Raw genomic sequence first — 25485 nt, forward strand, 5'->3', positions numbered from 1 at the left:
GGGAAGAGGCATGGGACTACTTCAGTAGTCTGAAGCGCTCACTTCCTTACAGAGATGATTTCAGTGTGATCATAGGGGTGCGGTAAGTTTCCTTCTTTGTGGTTCCCTTAACATCATTTGCTCCAACAGCTATTGTGAAGTGGGCATAGAAGGAACTCTGACGCGGTCGAGGGCAAAAAGAGTGCGGAGGAATGCTTGCGAGATGTCCCGAGGTTGCTTGAGACCGCACACTGCCTTAAAAAAAAAAAAGACGATGATCAAACTTAGGAAACGCGGTACAAAGCGAACCACCGATGGCGCCTTACCGTTTAAAACGTGCACGTGCTTCGCGCGCAGTGACCGCAGCTTCGGAGCGACGTCGGTCAGCAGGGCGCACAGCAGCAGTAGGACGGCGAGGACGCTGCGTCGATTGAACATCTCGCGACGGAAGTGCCTCCCGCTTGATCGCCGGGCGAGAAACAAGACCTCGTGTCCGGCGCGGGTGTACACACGGATGCCCGGCGCCGATGATGACCGGATATATATCACGGATGCGGCAGGTGGCAATAGTGTATCTGTCTTGGCTGCCGGCGTGTACTGGAGGTGAAGGCAAGTGTCGGTTATATCCGCCGAGATGGATCCATCACACCGGCACCGTCGTGGCTCTGAGCTTTACTTAATTGCTACTCTGCGACAGGGGCGGTGACAAAGGCTGTACATTTGGGCATTCGGGATAAAGAGCAATCTAGGAAAAACTGGGTGAAGTCGTTGCATTGTCTCGATGAACACATAGCCGGCGGAGTGTTGCAGGCACCTCGGCGTTGACAGCCACGTACGGGGACTCGAATTTCGCGCGCGCGCATCATATGAAGGTACATACGAATAAACTGGACACATACATTACGGCCTATAGAGACGTTGTTATCAAGAACAGTGGGTCTCCTTTGCTCATTTACATCTATTGAGGCGCCTGAAGGGGAATGACAGCTTAGCTTCTTTTTTTTCTTTGTTAGCATATTTAGCTCTACGTGCATGACGAGAAAGGCAAAATTAGAAAAAAAAATAATTGTGCAGCCAAAATGGAGTTTCGTTCTACAAACCATGCGTTTATGTTCCACCGCATCTGGTAGACCTGCTTTAGGCTCATAATGGCGGCTCGCTGAGCCAAGCGAACACACAGCACTGAGGAGCAACGCAGAAAGCGAAGTTCCCGGAGTTGCTTTAAATCTTTCACGAGCGCGAGTTGTTCTGTTTTATCTATCTACATTTTTTTTCCTGCAGCTGTTGATGTCTCGAGCTTATCGAGCTCACTTGTTCTCTGAATTGAAGAGAGCGCGTGCTAATTACAGAAAACAAAACAGGTAGCCAGATGCGTATCAATCGCCGACTCGGGTATGCTTATAGATTGTGTTGCTCTTCAGTACGCAGGCTGCTGTTTTGAAGTAGTCGTTTAAAACCAGCAAGTATGCCGAGGTGTGAAAAGAAGTGACTGACGCGCGTGCTTATATACAAGCGTGATTTAGTCAGCACGTGTATAAACCACTTTGGTCTAAATGAAGCTGTTTAGAGAGAAGGGCACTGTGCTTGGGCTGCATGGATTAGATGGTTGAGCAACAGACACATGTTTAATTCTTAAACCACTGCAAATATACTGACTAATAGTCAGTATGATGCACGTAAATTGTGAGCATGAAGATAACAGCGCTTAAAAAAGAGCCGAGTTCAATTTATTTGTCAGGGGAGGTTCACTAACATCTAAAATTTCGAATGTGACTCGTATGTGTTCTCTCTTTAATTTGTAATCGATTGGAGAATCCATTTTTTGAAGTCTATCGGGGAAACTGATTCACAGGTTGCGTATATAATTAGCCGAGGAATTTTTACTCAATCAACAATTTCAAGCGTTCACGTAGCAACTGGTATCTCTAAGCAGCAACCGCGGCACCCTAGCAGCCTAATCATTCGGAAACATTTGCTAATTTTAACGCGAGAGCGTTAAGGAGCTCGGGTCGCAGAAAAGCCAGTTTCGTCGCCGTCGGCGGCGTTGACCGTCCGTAATCGAAAAATGGTGGGAGGCAATTATTAAGTAAAAACAACTTGTAAGATGGGCTGGGTGGGTGTCGAAGCAGGATCTCCGGAGTGTGAGACGGAGACGCTACCACTCAGCCATGAGTTCGATGCTTCAAAGCGGGACAAAAGCGCCTCTAGTGAATGCGGTGTTGCCTTAGAAACGTGCCGTAGAAAGTTATACTGCGGTGTATATCGGTAATTATGAGCATGTAAATTACAGAGGTCGCAGTTCAACGAGTAGCGAAGTACGTTTCCGCTACATTTCTTCTTGGCTTGACTAGGGTGCCTCGATGCCTGCCCGCCGCGCCGCCGTTCCAGGGTGGTGACAGCCTTTGTACTGCTCCGCGCCGCCGTTCGGCAGACGCGCCGCCATATTGGTTCGACGTTGCTGCCCGCTGCTCGTGTCTCCCGTGCGGTCGACGAGTTGGTGAGGCGGCATTTTCGTGCTCTCGTGAGCAACCGACATTGAAAACATTTTCGCACACGCTCTTGCAGTGTAACAGTATTCTTATCGTTCACCCGTGGGTGGGTGAACAAGATAAGAGAATGACGGGTTGCTGCGTTCCGCTGTGCACCGGCTCATGGAAAAAAGGACTGCGGACTTTTCGGTTTCCCCGAGACCCTGAGAGAAGAAAGAAATGGGAGGCTCAAGTGAAGCGGGAGAAGTGGAAAGCGACTGACACATCTAAGATATGCGAGGTATGTGATCGAAGCTTGCTTGTGCCTCGGAGTTTGATAGGGAAGTTGTCTAAGTTGGTCGGCCGTCGTTTAACGCGTAGCATTTCTTCTTCATACGTGACGTGTACAGAATGTGTCCGCGGTGGCTGTGCAGCCTATGTTTAGTATACAGCCGCAAGTGTTATATCGTTGGATAGCTTATGTCCAGTATAACTACGCTGCGCCCCTTAGAGGTTTCAAATAATTACTGCTAGTTAATTGTAATTAAATTGCTGATTACGCTGCATTATTTAGTCATATATTTTTGGAAAACCTATGTAGGGAGACTTAGGTGCCTTCGGTAGTTTTCCCTTTACTGTTCTGTCTTGTTTGTTTGCAGCTGCAGGTGCGCATGCTTATGTCGCTCTACTTTGTGCGCGCAACGTGTCGCGACTCAGTGCACCTTCACTGCTATCCTGATAGCGGTACGTGAATAATCGCGGTGGTATAAGCCGAAAGTTCGATGATGCGAATTTGTTTCAGCATCCCAGTAAATAACCAAAATGTTAGCAGTGATCAGCTCGGTGGTGTCAATATGACACTTTCGTGAATATAAGTGCCTCTGCATGAAGAGCCTGTCCCGCTTACTCTGTGTGCTTGCATGTGTGGTCTGCTTGTCTCTAAGATTGCTTCCGTGTTAACATTTTCTAGCGTCACTTTGAGCCTGACCAGTACGAAAATGCCAGACAAGACGGGCGGCGGCTGCTGAAGTCTACTGCAGTTCCGACTCTCTTTGATTTTAGACGTAAGTAATGATTTCTTGTGAGTCACTGTGTTACTTCCAATTACAAGCGTTATGCGTATTGAATATGAATGCCTTTATTTCTCCATGCAGCGCAACCGAAATGCAGGAAACCTCCTGTGAGGCGACGAAGTTTAGCTGATTCTGCAACTTCAGCTACCGAATCATTTCAGTCGACAGATATTGCCTCACCCGGACCTTCATCTCCCAACGATCAGGAGCTAGACACAGGTAAACTCTGCATCAGTGATAGCACAGAAGAAGAGGAACAGGAGGAGCACTGTGACATCCTGGACGTTGACTCACTGTCAACAAGCGAAATGCGGAAAGCTCTCCGGGACATGCAGAAGAAAAACTCTCAGCTTAAGGAAAGTCTGTCTGTCGCTAAAAAGAAGATGAGGACTGCTACGAGGCAAGCAGCCAAGCTGGAAACAAAGGTCACAATGTTGACTGCCAACTTGAACTATCTGAACGAAGACCAGAAGACAGCTCTAGAAAGGCAGGATAGAACATGTCGCACGTGGAGTGCCGACACAGTAAAAAAGGCACTGCAACTCAAGTTCGCCTGTGGAAGTACAGGTTATGACCTCCTCATAGAGCAAGGCTACCCCCTGCCATCACGGCGCACACTATGTAGAAGATTGCAGCATCTGTCTTTCAAGCCTGGCGTGCTGCATGAAATATTGTCTGCAATGCAAACAAAAATATCTTCAATGAAAGATATTGAAAAAGATTGCATACTATTTCTTGATGAGATGGAAATCCGGAGTGGGATAGAACTTGACCGTGGCAACGATACTCTGCTTGGAATGATAACGTTGCCTTCATCTGACCAGCCAGCAAAGCATGCGCTTGTCTTTATGTTGGGCGGCACAAATACCCGTTGGAAACAAGTAATTGCTTTTCATTACACAGGTGCTTACGTCAGTGGAGATGTGCTCAAGGACTTCGTATTCCACCTTATCAAGCTCTGCACAGACATTGGCCTTCGTGTGCGGTGTGTCACTTCTGACATGGGAAGCTCCAACCGCGCGATGTGGAGGTCACTGAACTTAAGCAGCTCTCGCAACGCTGTTACAGTGTCCAGTGTGCCGCATCCCTTCATAAGCAACGAGACACTACATTTTATGCCAGACCCTGCCCATGTGCTGAAGAACGTGAGGGGACATTTTGTTCGGAAAGATCCGATGCACCTGAGTAGCGAGATAGTTTCACGGTTCAACTTACCAACAACTGAAATAACAGTCGAACACGTTGAGGCTCTTTTGAACTTAGATAGCGATCAGCTACAAGTTGCACCTAATTTAACCCATGTGCATGTGTCCACTGGGCACTTTACAAAAATGAAAGTAGGAATAGCTGTACAATTATTTAGAGAGTCGCCTGCAGCTATTCGGTATTATATCGAGCAGCGGCTACTACCACCTGAAGCTGAGACAACTGCGTGGTTCCTTGAACTGATCTCAAAGTGGTACTCCCTGATGACAGCTCGCCACCCAGTTGTGGCTCTTAGCTTCATGAATGAAGAGAAATACAGGGAAGCAATTTCAGTGCTAAACCTCACTGTTGAGGTCATTAATAGCCTAAGCATTGGTGTGAAGAAGGTATGGAAGCCATGCCAGGCAGGTGTTGTTATGTCGACGAATGTTATTTTGCAGCTGCACATTTTTCTCCTGAAGGAATGTGGATACAAGTTTGTATTAGGAGGACGGTTTGCACAGGACTGCCTGGAGAACTTATTCTCTGTTATAAGAATGCTGAAACCAGTCCCGAGTCCATATGACGTGAAAAATGCCATAAAGATTCTTTCCGTGAGCCAGTTCTTGAAAGTGCCAAAATCCACCAGTTATGACATTGATGACAGTGAGTACCTCGTAGACATTTTTTCTGCGGAAATTAGGCACGTACAGCAAGAAGTCCCAGTTGACGTAAATGATTTTGATTTTGAAGATCTTGAGCCTCTTTCTCATATTGAAAGCAACATTGTGGCCCATCTAGCAGGGTTTCTGGTGAGGCCACTGCTGTCATCTGTAACTTCTTGTGCTGTGTGCACAAATGCACTTACTGCAGAAGAAGTAGGAGAGGAACATGCTCTTGTACAAATGAAGGAATATGTGAGTGGTGGAAGGAACCTTACTTACGTTAGTCGAGGAGTACTGAGCCTCGTTGAAAGCTGGGAGAGTGCCTTCAAAAAGTTTTCTGAGGAAAGTGACATATGCCGATTGAAAAGCCCCATGAAAACTTTGAGGTGCATCCTGGAAGAATGTGTACCTCCTTTTTCGGTGCACTGCAGTGACCACCCCACTCTGAACAAAAGACTACTTGAGCGCTTTGTAACGCTGAGGCTACGCATCTATTTGCGTTGGCTGATGCAGCCTGATGATTCATGTGACGGATATGGCAGCAAGACAGTCGCTGGTGCTAACCTTGAATAAAATTTATGTTGCAAAGTCTATATACATTTTCGCAAGCTACCTGTTTTCTGTAAACCTCACTGAGTGCATGAAACGACCGCTGTCATTAAAAACACATTTAAACCTCCGCATTTGCTTTAGAGATATGCTTATACAGAGTGCTATTATGCCACCAATACACTAATTGGAAGCTCAAAATTGTAGCTCATGTGTAATCTAGACTCATCGTGTACAGGATCACTGTGAAATAAAAATACGGCTGGGACTCTGTGATATAAGGCCGTGAACTGCTGTTAAACGCAGCAAACGAAACATGTGCTTCAAAGTTTCGAGGGAGCCTACCAACACGTGAACAGATAAGCGTTGTGTAATTTCTCAAACGGTTTTGTCAAAAAATTTTCCACCGTCCAAACGAAATAATATTGCGACAGTGAAAACTCAATGAACATTCCGACTCGCCAATCGCCTCTCCTTGTAAGACAGCAGCGCCCTGCCAACATGACTACTGTGCTTTTTTACAACAGAATATGAGCTCTGTATTTCAGCCCGAAAGCATAATTCCACACATGCCAGAAATTTTCAGCTTCCGATGCGATTGGTGAGAATCCTGCCCTCTGCAACGATAGCTCGGCGGGCGCGCGAGGCGCTTCTTCAAACCAATATGGCGGCGCCGCGGGGCTGTCACCACCCTGAACGGCGGCGCGGCGGGCAGGCATCGAGGCACCCTAGGCTTGACGCACACGCACAGCCATCTTGCGGCAAACACAGAAGACCCCCTCCTCGCAATGTACGGCGCTGCCCCGACAGATGGCGCGCCTCGCTCTCTCCCCCTAAAGCCCCTCAATTTTCCAAAAGTAGCGCCATTCTTAGATCTTTCCGCCACCCCGCTCACCCAGGCGCTTCCTCCTCCACTCCTCCTGTCGCCCCAGCCTCCTCCGCTCCCCCATTGGCCAATCTGTGTCACGTGAAAGCGGGCCCCGCGCTTTTGTATATTTTTTTCTTTCCGGAGCAGAGCAGGCGCCGCGCTTTTGTATATCTTTTCTTTCCAGCGCGCTGCGACCCCAATCTTGGGCCTGCGACCCCCATTTTTGGGCCTCCGCGACGAAGTACGGCAGGCGGTTTGAAGGAGCGCGGTAGTTTTATACAATGTGTTAGGGCCGAGTGCTTAATTGCGATGCCGTGCTGCTGCGCCTACGGTTGCCACAACAGACCCAGTGACGGCAAAAAGCTTTTTGTTTTACCATCCGCCGGGCGCAACGCAAAACGAAGAAAAGTGTGGATTCACAAGATCGGGCGGGCTGACTTCGAGCAAGTGGCAAAGAACGCGCGGCTTTGTATAGTAAGTGCCACGGCTCCTCCAACCTCTTCTTTTGACGCCCGTGTCAAAACGGGCCCGTGTCCAGTGCATTGGGGGTGCGTTAAAGAACCCCAGCTGCAAAAAAAAAAAAAAAAAATTAATCCAGAGCCCCCATTATGGCGTGCCTTATGAGATCGTGGTGTTGGGATGTAAAACCCAAGAATCAACTTTTCTTCTGTCTTGTGTGCCTTGACTGTTCCAGTTAACGCAACACTGCTTCCTTGTGAAAACTTACAACGCAAAAGAATACAGACGCACGTAGTATACAGAGATAAAATTAGCACTTCAACAAAAGTGTTGCTGGTGCCAATGAGGGAGGGGGATAATTATTTTCTGAACCTCTTTCCAGTTGTCCCATCAAGTTCCTTCTTTCTTTTCTATCAAATTCTAACCATTTGCACTGTAATAAATAAATAACGATTTCATATGCTGGTAAGTTGTTAAAATTATCTATACCGCCTATGTGTGAAAACGTTGCTCATGGCCACCACAACCTGTGCATGAGCTACGTACATCTGTAAAAGGCGCGGAACAGAAACGGCCCTGCTGCCAGGCATTGCTGACCGCAGACAGTCGGAATCTCTCACGCGCCGGCCGAACAAAAGCATCCTGCAGGTACGTAAATTAACCTACGAAACCACGTGCACATACTTTCGCGCTGTCAAAACCTGAAACTCTGGTAATTACTCGCGTGTCTGAGCACACCGCGTGCTTGTGTCGTGTTTCAGCAACACGAACTTTCAACGTGCGCGCGCTTTACGCCTTAAATACGCCTTGAATAATGGTGCTTTTCTCTATTTCTTCCGCAAATCCGACACGACATTCTTAAGGCCAGTTACCGACTGACAAAGCAAGATCTAGATTGAAAAAACTGCTCCGCAGGACTCGAACGAACTTTTCCGCGGATTTCCTCCCGTAGCGTGTTAGCCGTCGTCTGCTACGGCAGGCCCACTGCCGGCGGCGCCACCGTCGAGGCCGCGCCGAGCGGAGGAGGAGAGAAGTGAATGGCGCTACTTTGGGAGATTGAGGGGCTTTACCTCCCCCTTCCAACTTCAAGCGTGCGTCACTCGAACCCTCGTGTTTCGGCGACGTGGCTCCTCTTTCCGCTCACAGCGCGATTCCTAGGTGTAGCGTCCGATACGGGACGCCTCTGACGTGATCGCTGCGTCGTAGCGCGTCTGGTGGGAAAGCGTCCCCTGCGATGTGTGCGTGCTGCTGGCGAGGAGTCATGCGTCTGCGTGGTACTCCCAAGCGAGATAGAGGATGATGTCATCGAAGCATCAGCCCCATGATCGCGTCCGCCTTCATGGCGCGTCGCGGCCCGGCTGTCAGTGCCGATCCCGACGTTTGGCTGGCGTAGATCGTTTCTCTCTCCGAGACACTGACTTCCTTGGTTCGTTCCGCTTGCTCAGGCGCACGTTTTGTTGCCGCGCCGAACGCTGCGTTGCTTGGCGCTCACCGCGTGTCTTTGTGTGACTCAAGAGCATGCCGAGCGAATGAGTGGGTGGTGCGAACGGGGTGCGATAACGCTATCGCGTCCCTATTCTTGAAGGCGAAGCTTAAGCGTCCTGCAATTTTTTCTTTGCGCCATACAGCAATTGTTTTATGCGAAGCATATTACGAGGGCTCAACCCAGCTCCTCAGGCGCGGCGGTGACCATGAAATCACGTGACACCGTGACGTCACGACAGAGGAGAAGTGGCTTTGGCTCAACTCTTGCAAGACGGGCTGGGTGGGAATCGAACCAGGGTCTCCGGAGTGTGGGACGGAGACGCTACCACTGAGCCACGAGTACAACGCTTCAAAGCGGTACAAAAGCGCCTCTAGTGAATGCGGTGTTGCCTTAGAAACGCGCTGTTTCTAAGGCGTGCGTCTCTTGCTCAGGCGCACATTTCGTTGCCGCGCCGAACGCTGCTTTGCTCGACGCTCACCGCGTCCAATGCGGGGCGCGTAGTCGCTGCCCTGTAGCCCATTGTCTTACACCCCTTGGCGGGTCGACGGGAACGCTGTCGCGTTCCACTCTTGAAGGCGAAGAAGTAATGCATGAGTTGTTTCTTCGTCTAGCCGAACCAAATATAGCCAAGCAACAGCAGTTCACCAGGCTAAACAGTGGTTCAACAACTAAAATAAAGGCTAGTATGCTTCGCATCCTGGGCTTAACCTTACCTAAGCCACAGCCATTTTTTTTCATTTCCAGTTAATGTGTGCTCAAAAGTGAGAAGCCTTCGCGCAGAAGAACGGAGTAGTGCATAAATGGGCCCTCAAATGTGCCCTCTGGACATGGTGACGTGCATCATTGCAAGTCATGGTTTGGGACTGGTGCGAAGGTCGCTGTCGTATTCAGGATGTCGAAAAATCGTTTTGATATCAGGCCGTATCCGCTTCATCCCAAAACCTGCGTAGGCATTCCTGACCACAATGTGCCCGCTATACTGTCGCACAATATGCTTGGATGTCCCAACAGCAAGAGGCATACTACTGAGGTTGTGCCTGCATTGGGCAACTAAGAAAAAAAAATACGGAAAGCAACCAAACTAATGATTATGTAACCGATTGCGTGCTGAAGACGACTATGGGCACTGGGCGGCTGTCGTAATGCGCCACAGCGGCGCGTCAGCCATGGATGGATGGATGGATGGATGGATGTTATGAGCGTCCCCTTTGGAATGGGGGGGTGGGTTGCGCCACCAAGCGCTTGCTATCATACTGCCTAATGTCCCACCTAGGTTAAACAAAAAAAAAGAAAAAAAGAACACTATGAACTACCACACCCAAATAATCTTATCCCCTATTGTGAACTGTGCTTTTGTACGTCTTTTGTATGTGCTGGCGAACTTTTGTACTATTGTATGTGCTGGCGAACAGCGCCGCGAGTGGCAGAAGTCGGGGCACTGGCGTATGAAGCAGACGACGGGACGGAGGCGCTCACGCAGCTTCTAGCGTTTTCGACCTGCGTGTTTTAAGGCCTGACGCACCGTAAAACGCATTTCCGAGTGTCTGCTTTTGAGATAGGCCGCCACTTGTATGAGGCAGGCAACATTCATGGCACCAAATAATACATATAGTAGAAAATTAGTGCACATTGCGATGCGAATGCACGCCGCCAACATAGCTCACCGTGGTAAGCTTAAGAAGTGTAGCACCAGAATTTATGTTCCCCTTGTTATTTTGCCATGCGTGGTAACATCATCGCGAACGTAATCATGTAAACAGGGGAAGAGCACACAAGGACATTCTCCGACGATGTATCAAAAATGTATAAAATACATTCCCCTGGGTATGTATCCATGGGGCCGCTGGGCGTGCACGTGCCACTTGATGTGTGCCCCAGGGAACAATGGGCATCTGCCGCTCTTCAACAAACTTTTTTTTGACGTCAACCTGGGTCACTGCAGTATCACAACATCACATTTACACGGTGCCACCACGTAATGCGATTTTTCTGGCAAATGAGGGTTGGCCTCGACGTTGTGTGTTGTTTATTTTTCGGCTCTCAAAAGGGCGTTCATGCCAAATATGACTTTCAACATCGCGTTTGTGCTCTTTAAGGGCTTTGCGAAGGAGACATTGAGCTAAGAGGCTTTCGCTGCTACCGAAGTGGTTCACGAAGACTGTTCTAATGTTCTTGTTAAGCATACAGTGACGAAGCATTTGTCAGAAGATTGCGAAAATTGCCAGAGTTACTGCGGTGGTTATGAGCGATAACACGTATGCTTGTGCATCTACTACACGGTTCCTATAGCCGTCATATTCTCTTGATACTAGTACAGTGGCTATGGCGTTGGGCTGCTGAGCACGAAGTCGAAAACAGCCGTGTACGTAGATTTCGGTGCACGTTAATAGAACCCCAGGTGGTTGAAATTTCCGTAGTCCCCCGCTACAGCGTGCCTCATAATCAGATCGTGGTTCTGACACGTAAAACCCCATAATTTAGTTTAATTTAATTTAGCTGTCTGCAACACGCCTCGTTCCTTCGCATAGATGGCTGGATCAAACCGCCGATTCCGCAGGCATAGCAGCGCGATGTTCAAACCGTACGCATGATTCTCTCATACCGACGCCAACCACAGTCGCGCATCTCTACAAGAAACGTCTCTAGAAAGGAATGACCTGTATAACGAAGGCATAATTCTGTCCCTGTTCTTGTGTGAGCTGTGCGCTGCGCGACCTTTCCAATATAGTGACCTGTATGACGAAGGATTCCGGACGCCCCAAGCACTCCGTTATAAAAGGGCTCGACTGGATTACGCTTCTCTGACATGAATGGCACGTATACGTCACGTCCAACATAGCACTAGCTGGAGCACTTGTGTGCGCTCTAGCTTCCATTCGGCCACTAAAATTGATGACATTCTTTCTTGCGTCACGAGCGGAAGCGTGTCAGTTTGTCCCCTTCTCACCTCATGGCAGCTAACGCTTTGGGACGTTGTGTTAAACTGCACCCACGCCTCCGGGGTCGGCTCTCATTCCTCAGTCATTCCCTCGTAGCAGAACGCTACGAAGCTGCTGCGAGAAACTGTACCACCTTCGGCTTCGACCCAGGTTGTACCGTTTGTTTCTGAAGTAAAAAAATACTGTACACAATAACTGTAGACAATAACTGTACACACAAAAACTGTACACACAAAACTGTACACAAAGAGGAAGCTGCGTGGTTTAAGGAGATCTGAAGTTCACGTAGACACCTTAGAAAAGGATGCTTCGCGCTTGAGAGATTTCGCAGCATTGTAATATTCCATCCGAAGACGAAGAAGCATTAGGCTGATGGCATCGGAAACGACTTTCTTAGCAAATGAAGTACAACGACACGATAACCGCCCACTCGGTATGTTTGACGACCCCCCCCCCCCCCCCCCCTTAAGAGAAATAAATGAATAAGCAGAGCAAAGAAAACAGGCCACGAGACATCACTTTCCAGGTTTTTGCTTTTTGACTATTCTATGTGGCTGCGTCACGTGCTTTTTGATCACAGACTTCCCGCCACGATTATGAGATCCTTTCACGCTAGGAGGCGTTAGGTGGTCGGATGAGTGCCCGTTGTGGTCGCATTCCGGGTAGTCGCAGCACTCGGGATATCGTCCGAGCTTTCCGGAAGCGATGCGGCAGACACCATCGGTCAAGTCGACTACAAACTTGGGACACCTGCGATAAAATTTCTTTAAATTCACAAATGCGGTAAGTGGTGAAAGAAAGGCGTTAACAAATTTAGGTGATTGGAACGCCATGCTGCGTGTAAACTGTCGCCTTTGAATGTGTATGAACAATGAACAATGAACGATGAACGATCATGGTTGCCTGCATCAAATATATGTCATTTTATCAGCGTCTGGAGAAATCTGACCCCCGCTTCCCATTTGCTTTTAGGCAACCCTCGCTTCCACGAAAGAAATCGTGCCGAAGCATTACAACTTAAGGAGAGAGAGATAGCAAGGAGAGGAAAGGCAGGCAGGTCAACCAGACGAGCACCCGGTTTGCTACCCTGCACTGGAGGAGGGGGAAGGGGGATATAAAGAGGAAGAGAAGGAAATAGTAAGCACCGAGTGCGTGTGGGGGCACGCACAGGGACACTATAAACGGTCTCTTAAGCCGGTGCACTTAAAGTAGTGTACTAGTGCACGAATCGCTTTTCGTGCCAGTGACGGGTGTGGCCACGGTCCGTGTATCTTTAACTCGGAGAACGGTCTTGAGTCCAGTCACTTTAAAGTCGTCCGCAGAGAGAGCCGTTGTACGTCGTAGCGAGGGCAGGCACACAATGGGTGCACGATGGTTTCCTCGCACCTACAGGAGTCGCACACTGGGCTCTCGGCCATTTCCATACGATAGGAACAGGCGTTCATGAACGCCACTCCCAGCCACAAGCGGCAGAGCAAGGTTGTTTCGCTGCGGGAAAGGCTAGATGGCAGTTGTAGCCGTAGCATGCGGTCCAGTTTATGCAATTGGTAATAGAACGCACTTCAACCCAGGAAATCTTGCGACTTTTTGCGTGCAAGCAAGCGAAGTTCCCTGGCAGCGTCCGACCTCGTCAATGGTATTGGATGCGTCTTGGTGTCTTCGTGGGCAGACCGGGCAGCCTTATCAGCTAGGTTGTTGCCGACGATGCCACAGTGAGCAGGAATCCAGTGAAAGATAATGGGGTGCCCTGTTTCCAGAGCATGGTGATGTACTTCCCTGATGTCGGATATCATCTGTTCTTAAGTTCTGTGATGTAATGCAGACTTCATACTGTGAAGAGCTGCCTTAAAACAACTTAAGGAAACGACTCATCAAACTATGGGAATAATAGAAATAATGGACACGCACGTGTCATGCCACTTCTTTCAACACGGCGAACAAAAATTTGCAGCCTCTTGCCTTCACGATTCCTTTTACGAATATTTCACAGAACGGACCTTCGGAAAGAAAAAAGTCCAAGACAAAAGTTATGGTTAGACACACTTAGTTCACTCTACTATTACAAAAGGCAGTCAGAAGCTTATTTGAATGGTCGCTATTCACAGGCTGTTTAAGCGATAGTCTTTTGTCTAGCAATCATTACATCTTGATTGGCGCTGACTTTTCTGCATTATAGACGCTAATAATCATTGCATCGCAAGGTCGCGCAATCATTAATGCGCTTTTCGCGATCCTCTAAAACGAGAATAAATGAACCGAGGGGCTCTATCTATATTTATTTGCCACCAGGTGAAGAAAAGAGATAATGAAGCGAAAGAAAGTGTAGCGAAATTTAACTATTGCTTGAACGTAAATGTACAAGGGACAACGAAAAGAAAAGTTGAAGCGAGCGAAAAGATTACTTGCCGATAGTGGAGGTCGGTTCCACATATCCATATATACTGCAGTGTGCGTGTGGTGCACTGCGAAATTGGCTACATCGGTGATGGTACCGTCATCCATGGTTTCTTGACTATTTATGCATTTGTACAACATGTAGCGTCACTCAAAGCCACGAGTGGTGGATGACACATACTTTCAACGGCAGGCATCAAGTAGTACATGAACTTACGTGCAGGCTGCTGGTCAACAACTGTCGTATTCTGCGCCACGGCAGAAAGGCTGCCGCAGTAAGGAACCTCGGCAATGAGCGAGGAGATGAAGGGGAAACCTAGGGCGTTCCATCTTATTTTGTCAGTTATAAACCTATAAAAGCAATTACTTGTTTTCTTCTTTCTCTTCCTCTCATTAATTCTATATGATTTTTGCCCATCTACGCGCAGGGTAACAATCATAAAAAAAAGGTTCTCTGGTTAACTCACCCGCCTTTCCTTTCTGTCTCTTTCGAATTGGTCGCGTTGGCGCTAAAAACGTGGCTGCCATCCCCATCCACACTCATTCGAAATTATGGGCTTGTTAAGTTATGCAAAGGAGCTACTAATCATCGAAGCTTTGTCTTGAGTGATCGGTAGCCTCTTAAGTGTGAAACCTGTAGGGGTACCTTTGGTAGAGTCGTGCCACAACTCGGGTGGATGGTTTATTTCACTTTCATGAACCTTTTTTCCCCCTTAAGGGCTTCCGCAAAACTGATTTGCCATTTTTCGGCGTCTCTTGCTTCGAGGTGTTGATTAATTCGGCCTCGCTCCGCATGCTGTATGCTGCAGCGAAAATCCGCAGACCGCTGAGCACATCCTAATGGAATGCGAAGGGATGTGCCCAGTGAGACCCGTAGGTAACGTACACCTTCTAAATTAAAGTGGGCGGAAGCATAAACTGGCCAGCAGTCGAGATAAGCAGGAGAGGCTTAGGGTATTGGTGAAAAAAAATGTAGCGAGAAGATTGATACGACCGGATCCGTTACAGACATAGGTAGCGGTATGCGGAAGACAGAATGTATTGAGGCAGAGAAAAAAGAATATGGAAATGTGTATGAAAATGTTAGAATGAAAAGAATGTATACATACCTGACCAGCTCAAGCAGGCTAGGTGACTATTTGTCACTGTCCATTCTCAAAGGCGATGCCAATAAATCATCATCACCAACAAGCGCAAAAGAGGAGTGCCGATACACTACACGCCTCATACATACCTTGTTTCAGTGGTGGTATATAATACGTTGTGGCGCTATATTAATTCAATGCTAACACGTTACCGTCGACAGTAATATGGAGATGGGCTCTGACGAAATTTTTCTCTTATTCGAAAAATTGGAGCATAACATCATTTGCCAGGTTGGTAAAACCTACAAAATGATTTTTTTGTTGCACGTAAGCGCAGTGAACAATTATAGATAAAACGTTTCAGTTACTCGGATTGGAGGAATAGAATGGACCAGCTCAGTCGCTTACGGAGTGGGAATGGGCCAGCTCTCAAGATTGCGGGGAGTTAAAAAGAGGGAAATTGCGGGGATCTGCACTCTCCGGAATGGAGTGGGAATGGAATGGAGGGCTACAATCCGCAGCTCTGGTAGGGGTGTTTGAATAGTAGAATTTTCTAATCGAATTCGAATATTCGAGAAAAATGACCATCGAATATAGAGTTACATACGCATATTTTACTTCCAGACAGTAAAATATCAAGCGTGGAGTCCTCCTTAGAAAAACAGAACAAAACACAAAGAACAAAAGACCTTATGACGTTATTTGCATGGCTTGTTTGGAACAGTTAATGCCTTCGCAAATGGACGTTTGGTGAACCGAGTAGCTTGTAAATGATAAACAAGTTTTTCATTTATCTGGGGCATACAGACAATGACAGTAACGAAAACGGCAGCAGCCGTGTCACCAAATTCACCTGGAGTGCTGAGTTCGTTCGAGGAGAGAAGTGTTATACTACAGCGCAACCAATTACTTTACAGGGTTGGCAACATGCTGCTAATGTCTAAATGGTAAATTGCTTTGCCTGAATCGAGACAATTTGGCATATAGGCCACGGAAAATGACGTGTCCATAATGAATGACAATGACTCGAAATGATTGAGCAATAGTTATCTGCCTCGTGCGTCCGCTCAGGAATTCTGGCAACCCTTCACAGCTCTGGTGCCACAGCATCATTTGAAACAGTTTTCACTTCCATCATTCTCTCTTCTTTGGGACTCCAATAAGTGTTACCACTGAAATACTTTAAAGAAATGAATGCTCAATAAAGCCCAGAAGTGAATTCGCTGATCGAAAACGATTCGAACAGAAAATGTTATTCGATTCGTATTCGGGGTTTGGAATGTTCGCACACCCCCTGCATTTGAGGTAACATAGATCTGGTTTGAAATTCGTTTAGTAGTCGTGATGTTTGAAAGCATTCATTTGGACTCACTCGATGAACTTGATCGACCTAGCGCTGGCAGCACAGATGTAGCGCACGCACGCGACATCGTCATAGAACGAGTGTCCGTCTGGGATCGTCCCGAGGTTCGTAATGCAGCTTCCTGCAACAAAACAGTGAACAACAACAAAAAAAGCCCCATAAGATATTGATGATTCGATACGACCTTTGCAAAAATTGCCGTGGCACCCAAGCGAAGACCAAAACTTGACTACTGCTCGTGTAAACATTCGTTCGATCGTACATATGTGACTGAGGGTTGGGAGATCATGTAAAAGGGCGCATTGCAGTGTGGCTGCTTCGCGAAGTCATTAGCCTTGGTTTTCTTAGTTTGTGTGGTTGATTTTATTGGGCGATCGTAAGTAATGTCACGCATATTACTGAAGAACATGCGCATCTTAAGTAATCACGCCCGTAAAAGTCTCAATCTTTTTTATACCTAATACTTTCATTATATATACGTGGAGTTCAGGGGCTGAATTCACAAATATATTTGTTGGTAAAAGCCCGTTGCGACTGGCCGTCAGCTTTTGCTAGCAGGGTGCCCACAATCATCATTGGCTGATAGTTTCTCTGACACACGGTTTTAGCTGAACCTAACAAACTGTATTGGCGAACACGGGCCCAGGTTTTACGGCGCAGTAAAACTTGTGGAAGGAATCAAAGCGTTTTAGTTGCTCTCTTTGGCTATCTGTCGCTAATAAAACTTGAAATACATTTGGGAATTTTTGCCAAGTCTTAGAGACAGAAATAATTTACTCCGGAAGGAATACTAGTGATTTATAACAATGAATAACCTATGAACCCTCTCTGCTCAGCTTTACTAAACTCATGACTCCTTACAGGGAGAGAGTGTGACGGAAACGTCAATTAAAAATAAAAGCAAAATAAGAGGGAAGTCCTATGTTCGTAGTAACCAAACGTAAGAGGGTTCTTCGATGTGTTTCTCTTCACAGCTCAATAGTTGCGACTAACCTGGAACAAAACATATAAATTTCTCGTCTCGCTTAAGATAGTAAACGCAATCATAGATTATCGCTGGTATAAGTTAGTTGTTCTGCTATTCAAGCAAAATTACGGTACGGTATCTGTAAAAGAAGGGCACTGCTGAGAGAACGTATTATTTACATCGCATTTTTTTTTCTCAAGCACAACAGGTCGAAATAGAAAAAAGAACAGAGTGACTATGACTAAGAGGATTGTGACTAAAGTAGCGAATAGAAGTGGAACTACCATCTCACATACATGCTCACTGCTTTTCACATGCTTCGTTGCAGCATGAGTTTATATGTAAATATACAACACGATGACGCTGTGACACTTAAACGATTCATCAACATGTACTATTTGTGTGATCTACAACATTTTATAGTCCGCAGCTTTGTACTCTACCTTTTACCTTACCCGCCGTGGTTGCTCAGTGGCTATGGTGTTGGGCTGCTGAGCACGAGGTCGCAGGATCGAATCCCGGCCACGGCGGCCGCATTTCGATGGGGGCGAAATGCGAAAACACCCGTGTACTTAGATTTAGGTGCACGTTAAAGAACCCCAGGTAGTGAAAATTTCCGGAGTCCTCCACTACGGCGTGCCTTATAATCAGAAAGTGGTTTTGGCACGTAAAACCCCATAATTTAATTTTTTTACCTTTTACCTTGCCGCTAACAATCAGAATGCACACCGTACCATTGGCGAAGTCCATTCTGTACAGTATCTCAGCCGAGTGGGCTTCAGCGAAGACGATGAGCGCCGTTGCCGATACCATCCAGAAGCTTGCGAGCTTCATGGCGCACTTTCATGGGTCGCGAACTCCCAAACGCTGGCCCCTTCCTATCTGTGCTGAAAAGGCTCTCGCAAGAGAAGATCTCGAATGAATGTTTCTTCGGTGTCTCCCACTCTGCGCGTGCGTCTGATCAAGTTAACAGAGAAAGAAAGGATGCCACGGGTAGCGCGACGCGCGTTTGCTCGGCTCGGCTTAACCAACTGGTTATACGATTGTTATCTTGTGACGAGCAGCCCACTTGACTTGTACGACACCTGGGCGCCCCGCTCTGTGTTTGGGACCGGCTCGACAGGCTTATTCTGAACACATGACGTGCTTGTTTGGTGCGTTGTGCTTAGCTAGCTTTGGTCGACGTGTAGAACAGCACACAGCTGTCTGTGACCTGGCACGTGTCGCTGTAACGCGGGGGGAACAGTTGCCGAACAAATACTGATTAGGAACCGATTGTGCGAGCGCCTACAAGGAAGCTACAGCTGGCCAAAAACGCAGGCACAGAAATCGTATTGACTAGAGCTCTGAGATGCGGTTCTTTGTTTGTTTGTGTATGATCTTATTGGCAATATAATTTATTTTCTTTTGATTCTACTTTTTTTTTCAGTACTTAAACGGGGCTCTTTCCTTTCTGCTCAGTGAAAACGTTAGCTTGCACTGATATATGGAGAGTTGACAGGCGTGGCATATCGCCTTTGTAGGCAGTGAAGATTGCGTACAATGGACCGGGTTACGACTCCAACGGCGTTTGCGCTGTGCGTTGATTTCGGGCATAGGAGTGCATTTGGTGGGAACACAAATTGCCTGCACGAAACTCGGTGTGCTATTTCTTGACAACGGATGGCAGCATGACACTGGAACCGAGACAGAGCCCTTACCGTGCCCATTGTTTTAGGTTGTCCTACCCTTCATCGCAGCTGCAGCCCCGCCTGTCACCGCCCCCTTGCGACGCGGTGCAACACGATAACCAGGACCACCCGCAAATCGAACTCAGTCGCTTACCTTGGCCACCGAAGACCACATCCACCGGCAACCGCAATCATCGACTGGCGCAATCAGCGCGAGAAGTGGCTGTTATAAGCTGCCACTCGAAGTTTCCTGAACGCCCAACACCGGATCCAAAATGATATGCTTACGGGGCCTGCTGCTGTAGGTGAGTTACACGGTTAAGTATTACTGTCCCAGAAGGAGTAATTGTTCTTTGCTTACGCGGTCGCTCCCAAAAGTATCGATGCAAGCGTTCCAGTGCTGTAAAGGTCAGTAAGTGTTTTGCGCGAATGGGCTGTTACTGCGAGGTGATGTTGAATTAAATCCTGGCCCTACCTTATAAAATGTTTTGGCTGCTGTTCTGGCTACAGTGTAAAAGGTTCGTACGCGACAACATTAGAAACCATTTCCGCGCTCTAAAACATTGGCATACGTGTGTAGACGTTATATTGAAGCAATTCTACTCGAAAATTCCTGCTGTCGAGGTAGACACAATAGCCTTGAACAGCCCGACACAAGGCATGACGCCTAAGCTTAGAGGCTTGGGCGCTGTGTTGCTGAGCCTGATGCCACCGGTTGCATTCTTAGAGCCAATGCATTGCGATGAGGGTAGACTTCTCCACTCAGGCATTCCTCACAACATGCCGTGCTGTTTAGGGACGTTAAACCACAAAATTTGAACTTTAGGTAAACAACAAAGTTTCTTTTTGGTAGGTTCCTGGATTTGTCCAGTCTTCACAAGTAGAGAACGGCGGAATACGGTTGAAATTTAAGACAATGGAGTATCGATGAGTTGATGCCGAAAGTAGTTTTAGACGCTCTAATCTTCTATTCTTTTTCTTCCAAGACGAACAACATGAATCTTGGCGGACCGCGAAACAATAGCAAATGTATTTACGTTCCCGTCATTGCTCTTCAATCATCCTAAATTGAATAGTTTCACAGACTTAAAAAAAAATTGAGGCTTATAAATGTAGACAGGCCATCACAAAATGTACGTTTTTGAAGACAGTGTTCCATAGAAAACGGTCATAAAATAAAAGGCGCTGACCTGGCAGCATAATAATGAGTGATGTTGTTGTACACAGAAAAATGCAAACTGATGAAATTCACTCGCAAACGATCGATTTCCGCATTTCACTGTTATTTTTGTGAAACCAAATTATTCAGACAACATTCTACAAGTTCTTAGGTGTTCACTTGACACCAAACATTTCATGGTCCGCTGATGTCGACAAAATCCCTACGACACGGTTCGCCCGACTACCTAAAATACCATCTTCGCGACGCGCCGTCCATACAGCTCAAAGCTCGCACACCGATGACTTGTACGACAAAAACTTGAATATGCCTCATGTATCTGCTCAGCTGATGACGCTGACCTAATCCTTTTCCTCGAATCCGTTCAAAACCGCACACCCCTTTCCATCGTCAGTGACTGTAGGAGACGTTCCATCGCGACGGACAGAGGTGCATGCATCAATAGAGAATCAATCAATCAATCAATCAATCAATCAATCAATCAATCAATCAATCAATCAATCAATCAATCAATCAATCAATCAATCAATCAATCAATCAATCAATCAATCAATCAATCAATCAATCAATCAATCAATCAATAAAAATGGCTGTGGCTTAGGTAAGGTTAAGCCCAGGATGCGAAGCATACTAGCCTTTATTTTAGTTGTTGAACCACTGTTTAGCCTGGTGAACTGCTGTTGCTTGGCTATATTTGGTTCGGCTAGACGAAGAAACAACTCATGCATTACTTCTTCGCCTTCAAGAGTGGAACGCGACAGCGTTCCCGTCGACCCGCCAAGGGGTGTAAGACAATGGGCTACAGGGCAGCGACTACGCGCCCCGCATTGGACGCGGTGAGCGTCGAGCAAAGCAGCGTTCGGCGCGGCAACGAAATGTGCGCCTGAGCAAGAGACGCACGCCTTAGAAACAGCGCGTTTCTAAGGCAACACCGCATTCACTAGAGGCGCTTTTGTACCGCTTTGAAGCGTTGTACTCGTGGCTCAGTGGTAGCGTCTCCGTCCCACACTCCGGAGACCCTGGTTCGATTCCCACCCAGCCCGTCTTGCAAGAGTTGAGCCAAAGCCACTTCTCCTCTGTCGTGACGTCACGGTGTCACGTGATTTCATGGTCACCGCCGCGCCTGAGGAGCTGGGTTGAGCCCTCGTAATATGCTTCGCATAAAAACTACTGCAGGTACAGCTTCCTTATCTATTTGCTTGTGGTTGTTAGACATCTTTTCTATGAGTTTTCATAACAATCAAACATGAATGCAACAATAAATAAAGCTGTGCAAGGAAAGATTGAGAGGTTTAGATTTCTTTATGCTAGTGTAGATAGAACCAGAAATAACATGCGGGTCATTTCATTTCAGTGATTCTTATCAAGTTCGAGCGTCTGGTATAAAGTATTTGCCATTCACGGCTAATTGAGATTAGTATCGTAACTTTTACCTATATTTTTTATATTTATTTTAGTGAAATGGAGCTAACGGCTGTGATTCATTCTGTTCAAGCTTCGCGCCGTGTACGGAAGGGACAGTGTTCTTTTCAAAACTCCCAGAGGGCGCTACATGTGCTATTTTGTTAGGGAGCCCACGTACGCGCGAGATTCCGAAAAGAGGCAGTCGTGCGCCTAGGCTCCCTGCATGGCGCGAAGGTTTCCATTCTTGTCCTGTCGTGACAAAGTGGCTTTCATCGGCTGCGTGGCTCGGTTAGGTAATGCTGCCAGCTAGCCAAATACATTTGCTGCATTCTGGCGATTCAACATTATCTATAAAAAGGAGCGTGAGTTCTAGGCGTATGCCCTCACCACTTGGCCGTCGCTTAGCTTCCAATAATCACGTTTTCTAATTACTAATTGGCGCTACGTCCTGCAGCTTAACCACTGTTGACGAAGATCGCCTGAGTTTAGTCGTCGAATACATTGACCAGCTCTTCTGTGCTCTACAAGCAATTAAAAACGTCTGGTGTAATGCCACGTTATACGATTCTCCTCGAGAGCGAGGATAATTTCTTACAGCTTCATTCACAAATGGCTGAATGACCGTAGTACTGAGTTGACAGCATGTCCTTTTTATTGGCATACATGACGCCGTCTTCGAGTGAGACGAGGTCAAAATTTAAGACTGAGTGGTGCAGGATATCTTTACTTCTTCGTTAACACATTGCTAGCGACAAAAGACGGCAGTGAAGGCGTGATAGTTTCCAAATATCTAATACATAAATAAAATTTACAAATTAACTTTTATAATTTATAATTTTATAACTTTGAATAAGTAGCGTGCTTGAGGCAAGCAATGCTTTCTGAAGTAAACCAACTTTCATGCCTACAGTGCTATATTCTTTGGCCGTGACCTCTTTTCAGCTCATTGTCACTGTTATCAGGCCCTCCGCGTGCGTGCGCAAGCTCACCACGGCTTTCTTCCCCATCCCCTCCTTCTCTCTATCTTATCTTTCTATTCCCTCTCTCCCGTCCCCTCGAGTACGGTAGCCAACCAGACGCATTTCTGGTTAACATCCCTGCCTTGTCTCTCTATTTGCTCCTGCCCCCACTGTCACAGTTATTAATTTATCGCTCGGCGCAAGACGCACCTACTGTATTCGAAATTTCAGGAATGTTTTCGGCGGTTCTGTAGCCAGAGTCTTGCCTAATCAAATTGTGCGCATGGCGCGAATAATGTTGTACGTCTATTCTAAAATGGCTACGAGCGTCAGGAATTTTTCTGGAATGTACGGTGGTACAGGTAGCTGATGGGCTGAACTGAACCCTTGAGATAGGATTCGACGACCGATGAAGACTTCGTTCGCCGCCATTTTGGATCTCCTCATTCGAAGCGTATATGGTATATGTGTGGTCCAAGATTCGAATAACGCGAGAAATCAACAATACATCTTTTGCAAGGTGCACAGGTGCTCACCATTTGACCGATGCAATCAGCATTACAAGTTCCGACAGGATTGCTGCTATAGAATGTTGGCCTTTCGAGAAGTTACCGGTGTGCTGTCGCACGCAGTCCCACAAGTTCGTCGCATATGCGTCTTGCAATGCGCTCACTTGGAGTGTCAATTCTAGCAGAGGTGGGTACCGCGGCCACCAGTGGCGTAGCCAGGGGTCGGCACACCGGGCACGTGCCTCCCCCTTCCCCCCTCCCCCCGAAAAAGAAATGTCTGGCTACGCCACTGGTGGCTACTATCTAGCTCGTGATTCTCCTCGCCTTCACTTCTTCTCGCCCTTGGGAGACGCCGGGTATAGCTGTTGCACTTTAGCCTAAAGTAAATCTACAACGGCTATCAATGTAAAAAGTGCAACTATGCTACACATCCCTTCTTTCACTGAGAACGTCAGTTAACTATAGCCTGAATTAATCTTAATTTTATTTTTCATTATAAGCATCTTGGAGCAATAAGAGCCTTTAAGTAATTTCAAATACGATAATGTTAATCTTCCGTTTCCTTAACTAATGGTCGCACGGGTAGCAAAGGTCAATACGAGCTGCATAATTTTCTCTCCAGATGTGGTGGCTTAATTCAACTAGTTTTATCCACCGCATTTACCGTCCCGTGTTTATTTTCCCGAAACGCCTACATACTGGTGACATCGGCTGTCTCAGCCAGGTCGGCCAAAGTATTACACACCGTAAATCTTGAAAACTTCTCGAGCATAAATGTAGAGGCAAGCGTCAGTGAGAACGTTCTTCGGTAAAGCATTATAATCCTGAATACTCTGCAGTACTATTTCGCACAGCCATACATGTCATCTGAACCTCGCCCTTGTCAAATATCGAGACAACCTGTCGTCTAAAGAAACCATATTTCATTTGATTTCACGGCCACGTTGCGGAGGCTGCTAGAGCCTTTACGGTCTTGTGCGCATTAAACAATTCACTTATAAGCATTGTTGAGCTGGACAGCGCCATACTGTGAAACGCAGACTTTGAAATATCTCATGAAGAAATGGGGGCAGAGGCAACAGCGAACATTTTGCCTTTTTTGTCGCAGGAATGGCGCTAGGTCAAATTTTGTGTGAACTTTTCGTCTACACAAAGTTATCTGCAGAGAGACCACTGCGGCAACGAGCCCTTTATTGGTATCACGCTAAAGCTTACCCTTGTCATTATTTCGTGGATAGATATGAGCTATGGGTACTTTCATGATCGTCAACATACAGAACCGTGGTTTAGCAACGCGTAACTAGATTTGTAGGTAGATTTTGCGAATATGTTTTATTTTACATGTCGCTACTCACCCACTAACTCTCTGACAACGAAAATGAGAAAGTTGGGGGTACATATAGGTTTTTACAGCGGAATGTATACTTTTTGGTAAACGCTGAAATTATGATCCTAATAACCACCCTCAGCGTGTAATCGGTTGCATAGGTCATGTTTTTTTTTTATTAGTCGCCTGTTGCAGGCGCAGGTGGTATATTCTGTGCCTTTCTGTTGCCGCTGCTGCCGAAACCCAAGCAATTTGTGCGATGGTGGAGCAGGTATGGTAAGAAATGCCTACACTGGTGCTGTGTCGATGCCCGCACGCCTCAAAAGCGCAACGCATTTTCGACATGACTACAATAGTGATAACCGTACCACTCCCACAACGCGATTCGCACTGATGCCCGTCACCATGTCACGAGGGCACGTTTGAGTACGCATTGGTGCCTCACTCTGTTCGTCTGCGCGAAGAGGCAGCATCGCTATTAAAGACGCGCTAACTGGACATAAAAAGTTAACAATTATTGTATGACGCAAAGAACAGTTAACAGAGGCACATAAAATACAATTTTAGGCAATTCATTAACGCATCCAAGCAAAATAAGTATCCGTGCACGTGCTTTGGTTAACGTGATGGTACACAGTCTGGGTTGTTTCACTGTCAAGTGGCGCAACACGTCATTCTTGTACCACTTTAAGAACTAACTTAAGCGTATAAATTCATTTTCGTTAATGTCATACACAATCTTCTGATTCTCACCATAAAACAGACATATGATAGCTTCTTCCATCCCCCTCCTTGTCTTTTCTTCTGTCTCTTCTTCCTGAAATTTTCGTCTTAGTGTATCAATGAATGAATGAATGAATGAATGAATGAATGAATGAATGAATGAATGAATGAATGAATCTCAACTTCTGCATTTTTAACGTCCAACAGAAGAGGTAGGGTCTGTTTTCTGCGAA

The 25485-nt window shown here is 46.8% G+C and overlaps 1 protein-coding gene and 1 long non-coding RNA gene across 2 annotated transcripts in view; one reads left to right on the forward strand and one right to left on the reverse strand.

Annotated features, from left to right (window-relative positions):
• LOC139057366 (uncharacterized) overlaps nt 1–25485 on the forward strand; it is a 190917-nt gene that overhangs the window by 154288 nt on the left and 11144 nt on the right. The window contains exon 2 of the long non-coding RNA XR_011512722.1: nt 19198–19455. This is a non-coding gene — a long non-coding RNA (uncharacterized lncRNA). The remainder of the gene's footprint in view (nt 1–19197; nt 19456–25485) is intronic.
• LOC135898089 (complement inhibitor CirpT4-like) lies at nt 12165–18610 on the reverse strand. The gene is made up of 3 exons (XM_065426832.2): nt 18215–18610; nt 16523–16634; nt 12165–12421 (listed from the first exon to the last, which is right to left on the reverse strand). The coding sequence occupies exons 1-3, from the start codon at nt 18312–18314 to the stop codon at nt 12187–12189; spliced, it is 447 nt and encodes a 148-aa protein (XP_065282904.1). The 5' UTR covers nt 18315–18610; the 3' UTR covers nt 12165–12186.

The sequence above is a fragment of the Dermacentor albipictus genome, chromosome 3, assembly GCF_038994185.2.
Source record: "Dermacentor albipictus isolate Rhodes 1998 colony chromosome 3, USDA_Dalb.pri_finalv2, whole genome shotgun sequence".
NCBI classification, from domain to species: domain Eukaryota; kingdom Metazoa; phylum Arthropoda; class Arachnida; order Ixodida; family Ixodidae; genus Dermacentor; species Dermacentor albipictus.

Excerpts from the sequence above, each read along its gene's own strand:
- LOC135898089 (XM_065426832.2), bottom strand. The coding sequence starts at position 18,314 with ATGAAGCTCGCAAGCTTCTGGATGGTATCGGCAACGGCGCTCATCGTC. Across the intron at positions 16,635-18,214 it reads CAGAATGGACTTCGCCAATG|GAAGCTGCATTACGAACCTC; the intron begins GTACGGTGTGCA and ends GTTTTGTTGCAG. Across the intron at positions 12,422-16,522 it reads AGGTCGATCAAGTTCATCGA|GTGTCCCAAGTTTGTAGTCG; the intron begins GTGAGTCCAAAT and ends ATTTTATCGCAG.